Below are 9,517 nucleotides of genomic sequence, written 5' to 3'. Positions count from 1 at the left end.
CCTAGGTCTAGGAGAAGCCAGACCACGTTTTGTAAACCAAGGCCTAGGACAAGCCAGACCACGTGTTGTAAACCCTAGGTCTAGGACCAGCCAGACCACGTGTTGTAAACCCCAGGTCTAGGACAAGCAAGACCACGTGTTGTAAACCCCAGGTCTAGGACAAGCAAGACCACGTGTTGTAAACCCCAGGTCTAGGACAAGCAAGACCACGTGTTGTAAACCCCAGGTCTAGGACAAGCCAGACCACGTGTTGTAAACCACGTTGGGATCAGTGTGACGATCTCTTAAGTAAGGAGTCACCTGTAACACTCAGGGTGAGAGTGTGTGTAAACCCACTCAGAGTGAGAGTGTAATCCCACTCAAGGTGAGAGTGTGTGTAAACACTCAGGGTGTGAGAGAGAATGTGTAAACCCACTCAGGGTGAGAGTGTGTGTAAAGACACTCAAGATGAGTGTGTAAACCCTTTTCAGGGTGAGAGTGTGTGTAAACCCACTCAGGATGAGTGTGTTAACCCTTTCAGGGTGAGAGTGTGTGTAAACCCACTTATGGTGAGAGTGTGTAAACCCACTCAGGGTGAGTGTGTGTGTAAACCCACTCAGGGTGAGTGTGTGTGTAAACCCACTCAGGGTGTGTGTGTGTGTAAACCCACTCAGGGTGAGTGTGTGTGCAAACCCACTCAGGGTGAGTGTGTAAACCCACTCAGGGTGAGAGTGAGTGTAAACTCACTCAGGGTGAGAGAGTGTAAACTCACTCAGGGTGAGAGTGTATGTAAACCCATTCAGAATGAGAGTGTGTGTAAACTCACTCAGGGTGAGTGAGTGTAAACCCACTCAGGGTGAGAGTGAGTGTAAACTCACTCAGGGTGAGAGTGTATGTAAACCCACTCAGGGTGAGAGTGTGTGTAAACCCACTCAAGGTGAGTGTGTGTAAACCAATAAGGCATTTTTTTTTTTTTGCCCCGAGGGGCACGTTTATTGGGCAGCGCCACTCATCCTATGAGTGGACATACTGCCATAGTAGCATACAACACTCCCCAATAGTAAGAAAACCCGCTGGGTTGTTCATCCTCTCACTTCTCCTCCTCCTCCTGTCATTCAATATATATAAAAAAAAGTTTCAAAAACTGTTGGCATTCTTTCTAAGATCAGATATTATGTACTTCGCCCTGCCCTGGTGATGCTCTATTACTCTCTTGTCTTTCCTTATCTCAACTATGGTGTTTGTGCTTGGGGTTCTACTACCCAAAATCATTTACGTCCTCTAATTACTCAACACAAAGCTGCTATTAGGACAATATCTAACTCTGGCCCCAGACAGCACTCGGTACCCTTACTCAAATCTCTGAATATGTTAGATATTAAGTCACTGCACATCCTCTCATGTGTAATTTATATATATAAAACGCTGAACTTTTTTTTTTATTATTATTATTTTCTACCACAGACGTGGCCACACATTTACAATGCTAACCAGCATATACACATTTTCATCTGTCCTCCATGGACAGGGTTAGAGATGTGTTAAACATATAGTTCAAGGGTTTATTGAACAATCAACCACAGAAGGTGAGTCGGTGCTTTTAAAATGCTAAGCTAACCTACATACGTAAATACATAGATACAGATTTACGTATGCCCTTCATAAAGTGTTCGATGTGTCATTAATGTGCATTTACAAATGTGAAATGTAATTCTGATCAGCTTCCATATATACTTTATACACATACATATACATACACACACACACACACATATACGTACATGTACATATATACATACATATATACACACACATGCCACATGCATTCACATACATAGTCACAGCACATCCTCTCATGTGTAATTTATATATATAAAATGCTGAACTTTTTTTTTGTTTATTATTATTATATTCTACCACAGGCATGGCCACACATTTACAATGCTAACCAGCATATATACATTTTCTTCTGTCCTCCATGGACAGGGTTAGAGAAGTGTTAAACATATAGTTCAAGGGTTTATTGAACAATCAACCACAGAAGGTATTGCACTAGTTTCTCTATCAGCTATCTCACCCCGTCAGAGTAAAAGAGACAAACGCTGAACTGTAATGTCAATCCTGACCTTATTTTCTTATTTTTTTTCTCAACACAATTTATACTTTGATCTCAATTAGTATTAAGTTTTAGTCTTAGTGTTTTTCCTGCCCGAAACACATTGCGTAATAGTGGCTTTAGGCATTGTATGTACTAGCTCTATCTATAAATCCATCAACGTTTTGTATCTATGTATGTACTTTAACTGAATAAATATTTGTATTTGTATTTTGTATTTTGTACTTATACCCATACACAGCTGGGACTTGCTTAACTGTCTCAAGTGAACAGCTCCTCAAACAAGATTAACATCTGTCAACCCTTAAAATCTTACGTTATCTTGCAGATACAAAATGGGGGAAATCTTTTAAAAACAGTATTAATATTTCACAAATAGTGTTTATCTAACTCAAACAATGTGGAATTTATTATGGTACACATATTTCTAATGTCTCTCAGGTGTTCATATTCTCTCAGGTAGTGGTCAAGGTGGTGTCCGTCACTCTTATCACAGATTCTGCAACTCCGCTGCTCATCTGTTGTTTCCATTCTGAATCTCCATGGATATTTGTATCCAAGATGGATTCTCACCATTACTGATTCTCTCCCACGGCCACCTCCTCTTCGTCCATAATGATTGGGATTGCCAGCCGCAACCATATTGTACCAACGTACATATTCACTGATTTGTGCTTCTATCCTCCTTTCCTCAATTACCTTGTCACGGTGATGTTGTCTGACAATACCTCAAATTTGTTGAAGAGTCTTAGGTATGAAGTATTCAATATGGTCTCCTTCAGCACCTTCAGCAGCCAGCATACCTGCCCGTTTATTTTCAAATATTCCAACAGGGGAGGGGATCCATAGAAACTTGACAACTCTTCCCTGGTTGATTAGTACCCTCACAGCTCTCTTAATTTCAGCGACTATCACAAGATTTTCTGCCCGATTTTTACTTAGGATTTGTGACACTGCTTTTAAGTCAGTGCAAATCACTGCGCCATTAGTGTTTTGATCAAGGAATCTTAACGCCATAACAATGGCAGTTAGCTCTGCTTGCGTTGAAGAGGCATAGTTCCCAATATGTGCTTTCACTTCATTTCTGCGTTGAAAGGTATTATTACGAACCCAATTCCATCGTCAGAGCACGGAGTAGTGAATTCAATGCCATCTGTGAGTCCGCTCCTGAAACCCCCACAAATTGGACGATGCCATCTAGTGGTGACAGGATCATACCAGCAAGAGGCGCTAGGTTCCTGTCCTAGTTAGCTAGAGGGGTAGCTGGTGCTGACCTCTGGTGAGGTGCCGCCTAGAAAATCAGCACCATCTATTATAGGAGGAGTTGGGTGTCTATGTCTAAGTCAGTAAGTGTTGTTTACTAGTGTCCCATGTACTGACCAGTGTACTGATGACGTGTCTGTATCCACAGAGTCGACGTAGGGCTGCTGTGGTACGAGAACAGTCAGTCTACCCAGGGCAGCCAATGTCTCTCTACTCCATTCTGCTTTACGGAAGCAGTGAGCCGCCACCGGAGAAGAACTGAGGTGTTCTACTGTCTGCCTGTGAAATGGCAGTGACGGAATTCGGCGTACCCGGGACTGGCTAACAGAGGAGTCGACTGACAGTTAAGGTGCAACTGAGGAGTGCAACCAGCGAGTTGCAAGAAGCTCCTGCCTAGGGGTTGCTACCCTAGTATTTGTAAGTGAAGTGGCCCTGCAGCGCGAGGCTCATGGTATCTGCCAGCACCAGGCTGGACTGTGATTGTGGGCGTTCACGAGAGAGCACATAGTGAGACTGTGTTTTGGCTGGCCCGTGGCCAGGGTAGATTCGTTGGTGTTTCCCAGTACTGGTTGAGGACGGTACTATGTGTTGAGGAAACACGGTAGCTGACAAGACTGCATCGATTGAGCATCGAATAGTGGTTAGTGTCCAATGAGAGAGACACTTGTGTACATATTAAGTGTAGTAATATTTCTTTTAGGAATATATATGCGGTGATGGGAAAGTGATAATGAATTTATAGATAATTGATGAAGTGTCGTATTTAATGCAACCCTCCCCCCCCCTTCTTTGTGTTTTACTTGCATTACCGAGCTCACTCCTTGAAAGCCACTACTAACTTGGGGCCGGATACCAGAACTTTAGTACCACCAGAAAAGAACCTAGTTGCGACCCATTGTGGCTGTAACAGGTATTATTCCTATTTACAGTGTATGCTGCACCAGTCCTGCCATTGACAGGATTAGATGACCCATCTGTGTAGATTTGATCCAGTACATCTCCGGATTCTTTATAAATTTCCCCGAGATACTTGTGCCTCATTTCTTGTGGTATCATGTTGGATTTTTTCGTTGCCATTTCATTGATGACAATCCTGCATGAGTCATCCTCCCAGGGAGGTAACCTCTCTACAGGGAGGAGCTCACGGGCTTGCTCAAGCAGGTGAAGTTCTACTAGGTAGTAGACTGATCTGTGTTGTCATTTTTTGCTTCTCCTGTTTCCTTCTGGAAGTAGCACAGAACTTAGATTTTTCTTGGCAACATCATTGTAATAGGGATCTCTGGCTAGCTTAATTGCAAGCTTAGCATTCAGTTCCTTAATTCTGCTTTTAAACACAGGGGAGGGACAGCTCCCCTCGTAGATTAAACGATTTGACAGTTCTTGGAACTCCAAGAATGAGTGTTATGGCTTCATTTTGAATGCTTTCAAGCCTATTCATATCGCTTTGGGAGAAGGTTCATAAAACTGGTGCGGCATAGTCTATGATGGAGTGCACATAGGCCGTGTACATCATTTTAAGGACGACAATAGAAGCTCCATGTCCATTTGCATATTTATATGAGTTGGTTGAGCTCCTCTTTCTTCCCCTTGTAAGAGCCGACAGTGACACCAAGGTACCTGTAGTTGTCAACCATTCAATTGTTACACCAATAATTTGTAATTCTTCATTTGCGCTCCGCTTGTTATGAGTCTTGTTTGTGGAGAGAGTGAAACCGAGCTCAATACATTTCCTTCCATGGGGTTCAATGGACTGTTTAATTTTTCCCAAGGGGTGGGCTTGTATTAGGACATCATCTGCATATCCCACTTGTTGCATCCCTTCCGGAAAATCAATATTTGCAATGGCGTTCATAAGTACATTGAATAGTGTGACTTATGACTCCGCCTTGGGGGAGTCCCCCAAGGCAATTCATTGTTCTTGAGACTGCTCCATTGAAGCAAACCTTGGCTTTCCTTCCTGTAAGGTAGTCTTCAACCCATTTCGTGTACATAAACTGTGTACAATGTGTGTACTGGCATCCGTGTCCTGTACATTCAGCAAGAGAGCATAGTCTAATCTTCCTCCTCTAAGGTGAGTTGGCTGGTCATCTCCCAGGACCATGAGGTTTTCACTTGCTCTAACATAGTGACAGTTTCTAACATTGGGCTGATGACAGTTAGCACCAAAGTGAGGGTGCCTGGCATTAAGGTCACCGACCAGCAGGGTAGGTTCTTCATTAGTAAATTCAGGCAGTGTGTCAAGGTCAAGTTTATTCTGTGGCACATATAGGTTGATTATATGTAGGTCATTATTGTTTAAGGGAAGGGTTACCCTCAGTGACTCATACTCATAACACAGAACACCGAGAATTATCATCAGTCATCTGGAGAGCTGGAGGTCGAACCTTATTCCAGCCTTGAGGAATACTGTACTGGGTTCCCTCACTCAAACCTTCAGTCTACCTGCCACCCAGAAACCATCAATGACAGGAGCGCAAGGGCGTGACAAGAGTGATATTACAGTCAGTACTAATCCCGGATTATTTTAAACGTGCACATAGTTTGGTTGAGCAGTAATCACTCAACCTCGCATCATTAGGGTATTACCTCGCAACGACTCTGCTCTGTCTTGAGATCCAATGAGGTTATGAATGTGTAATCTGTCAGAAGTGACAGCTCTAACCTGTCAAGTGTCGAGTTACTAGAGAAGTGACGTGTTGTATGTGTGTGTGAATAATAATATAATGCAAACATATTTGAGAAATAGGATTGTTTACAAATATATTACAGGAAGTATTGAGAGAGATTTATTACTACTAATGTCTTGGTGATACGTAAGTGGACTAATTAGTGGTTGTCTTGGTGACACGTAAGTGGACTAATTAGTGGTTGTCTTGGTGACACGTAAGTGGACTAATTAGTGGTTGTCTTGGTGACACGTAAGTGGTATAATTAGCAGTTAGTGGTGTAACTGCAAAGTTGCCATCATTGTCTTGCTGACAAGTTTAGAGTATTATAGTATTTTTACGTATTAGAAATTGATTTGTTTTTTACATAATTATAAATAAATATGACCTATTTCCTGTATGACATTTGATGAAAATACATTAACTACTGTATGAATAGTGAGGAAAGTGTAGTGAGAGCTGAGTTACTTACCTGTGTGGCGTTGTGGCGTCTGGTGGCCCCAGTGTGGTCCATCTTCTGACAACTGCTGTCAGTGTGGCGTCTGGTGGCCCCAGTGTGGTCCATCTTCTGACTACTGCTGTCAGTGTGGCGTCTGGTGGCCCCAGTGTGGTCCATCTTCTGACTACTGCTGTCAGTGTGGCGTCTGGTGGCCCCAGCGTGGTCCATCTTCTGACTACTGCTGTCAGTGTGGCGTCTGGTGGCCCCAGCGTGGTCCATCTCCTGGCTACTGCTGTCAGTGTGGCGTCTGGTGGCCCCAGTGTGGTCCATCTCCTGGCTACTGCTGTCAGTGTGGCGTCTGGTGGCCCCAGCGTGGTCCATCTCCTGGCTACTGCTGTCAGTGTGGCGTCTGGTGGCCCCAGTGTGGTCCATCTCCTGGCTACTGCTGTCAGTGTGGCGTCTGGTGGCCCCAGCGTGGTCCATCTCCTGGCTACTGCTGTCAGTGTGGCGTCTGGTGGCCCCAGCGTGGTCCATCTTCTGACTACTGCTGTCAGTGTGGCGTCTGGTGGCCCCAGCGTGGTCCATCTCCTGGCTACTGCTGTCAGTGTGGCGTCTGGTGGCCCCAGCGTGGTCCATCTCCTGGCTACTGCTGTCAGTGTGGCGTCTGGTGGCCCCAGCGTGGTCCATCTCCTGACAACTGCTGTCAGTGTGGCGTCTGGTGGCCCCAGTGTGGCCCATCTCCTGACAACTACTGTCAGTGTGGCGTCTGGTGGCCCCAGCGTGGTCCATCTCCTGACTACTGCTGTCAGTGTGGCGTCTCTTGGCTCCAGCGTGGTCCATCTCCTGACAACTACTGTCAGTGTGGCGTCTAGTGGCCCCAGCGTGGTCCATCTCCTGACTACTGCTGTCAGTGTGGCGTCTCTTGGCTCCAGCGTGGTCCATCTCCTGACAACTACTGTCAGTGTGGCGTCTGGTGGCCCCAGCGTGGTCCATCTCCTGACTACTGCTGTCAGTGTGGCGTCTCTTGGCTCCAGCGTGGTCCATCTCCTGACTACTGCTGTCAGTGTGGCGTCTGGTGGCCCTAGCGTGGTCCATCTCCTGACTACTGCTGTCAGTGTGGCGTCTGGTGGCCCTAGCGTGGTCCATCTCCTGACTACTACTGTCAGTAAGACTCCAGGACCACTGACAACTACTGTCAGTAAGACGCCAGGATCACTCCGTCCACTGTCTCTGACGATCTTCAGGGGATCAACAGTCTTCTCCTGCTGATGTTTGTGTGGGAAAAACCTGCTGGGATTGATATTAGAGGAGACTACCAGGGACTTGTATTGAACTAAATTAAAAAATTACTTTCTGTAAATTAATTCAACTAAAATCTCTAGCTAGGGTTGTAAATCCTCCTCTTTTCCTAATGACAGATTGTGGGCTGTAAGGGACAGGTGGGGTGAATGAATTAGTTGATAGAAGTTCCAGTCCACCTGTAGACAGGGATCTCACATCAGCTTGTATTTTATACAAGGATAAGATTTGATAAATTCAGTTATATGACTGAACACTGGCTCTGTTTAAATCAGGGATTTAAACATGTACATAGTCTAGCCTAGCACCATAACTATTAACAGCCAATATATTCTTATACTATAAACAACAAATTAAATTGTAAAAGTATAATAAATGACTTTAAATGTACTGTTACCAAGTACAAAATTATATTCAATTAAATGAACTTATATGATAACTTAAAAATAACTAAGCAAGCAATTGTTAACTTAATTTATATATACAAGTATATATGCAATGTATTTATATTCAATTTATTAGAATATGGTACAGTTAGCTTGACTGAATCTCTTCCGACACCACGGACACTTATGAGGTTTTATTTACTTATTGCAGTTGAATCCTTTTCTGACACAATGGACACTCATGAGGTCTAGTGCTTGGATAAAGATTCACAGCTACACTACAATATTAATAAACTTACTGAAAAATGAGGTGTTGCCTCGCTTTTTAACCGACAGACAGATTTATAGAATATTAAGGTCACAGAAGCATACAATTGGCCAATCATATACTAAATTAACCTTCAATATACTTCTCTGCCAGTCAGAGTGCCTGTCTGACAGTGTGCCAGACTGATTAACTTTCTCTTGTTGAGTTTAGGCACGATATTTTATATCACAGTTTTGCTGCATGATGATCTGGTAGCGTTGCTACGTGTTTGTCCCTGCAGTTGCAGAAGAATGATAGTTGATGGTGAAGGTGGAGCCAAGTCACTGTGTGCTCCGCTCTACACTTATAGATATAAATGTTCTAGGGATTTTCCTTTTAAATATTGTCCAGGTACTCCCCCAGTTCTAGAAAGTATTCACTGGTGATAAAGATAACTAGATAAGGTGTCCTAAGCCAAATAATGTTCGCTAAGGATCCGTCACTGTTCACTGTTTTGTCAACAAACGGGTAGTGCCGCGGGGTGTGTCCTGGGCCCTTCTCCCAGCCATCGCCCCCACCCCCATGCTACCTGAGCACGGTAGCCTTCTATGAATATTGATTATTTTTACAGTCTAGACTTATGATTGAGATAAGATGTGATTATAATATAATTAGATATAGGATATAAAGATTATAAGTAGTACTTGATAGTACCACTGATTCTTATTAAGGATTCGACTTTATCCCTACCGGATATTGAATCAATGTTCCAACAGTTTTTAAATTAACAGATCCTTCTAGAAGCTTATGGATCCTTGAGAGATCATGCACAAAGTCACGTAGGCATCAATAGGGCCCTGTAGCGTACGTGATCATAGTGACATTGTCATCTAGGAACAAGCTGTATAATGAATCTATTATGATTCTAATATGATTTTGATATGATTTTGATATAATTTAGAAATAATATAGAAATTAAACATTTCTTAGATGATTATTAGATATGGTGGGGAAAAATTTTCCACAGTTCGGGTCAACATAGCCAACCCGCTCCTCTCGACCTGTCATCAACACAGGTCAACAGAGCATCACAAGTCATCAACACAGGTCAACAGAACATCA

At 43.5% G+C, this 9,517-nt stretch overlaps 1 protein-coding gene across 2 annotated transcripts; it reads right to left on the bottom strand.

Annotated features, from left to right (window-relative positions):
- Positions 1-1,713: 1,713 nt before the first annotated feature.
- On the bottom strand, positions 1,714-9,226 carry LOC138356487 (uncharacterized). 2 transcript variants are annotated; one of them, XM_069312647.1, is made up of 2 exons: positions 8,448-9,226; positions 1,714-7,941 (listed from the first exon to the last, which is right to left on the bottom strand). In XM_069312647.1, exon 2 carries the CDS (start codon positions 7,607-7,609, stop codon positions 6,449-6,451), a length of 1,161 nt encoding a protein of 386 aa, XP_069168748.1. In that variant the 5' UTR covers positions 7,610-7,941; positions 8,448-9,226; the 3' UTR covers positions 1,714-6,448. The 2 variants fall into 2 exon arrangements, with proteins under 2 accessions (XP_069168748.1, XP_069168749.1); XM_069312648.1 differs by having other exon boundaries at positions 8,548-9,226.
- Between the last annotated feature and the right edge of the window lie 291 nt (positions 9,227-9,517).

This window comes from Procambarus clarkii, chromosome 72 (assembly GCF_040958095.1).
Source record: "Procambarus clarkii isolate CNS0578487 chromosome 72, FALCON_Pclarkii_2.0, whole genome shotgun sequence".
Taxonomy (NCBI): domain Eukaryota; kingdom Metazoa; phylum Arthropoda; class Malacostraca; order Decapoda; family Cambaridae; genus Procambarus; species Procambarus clarkii.
This window is presented reverse-complemented; position numbering and strand designations above follow the sequence as displayed.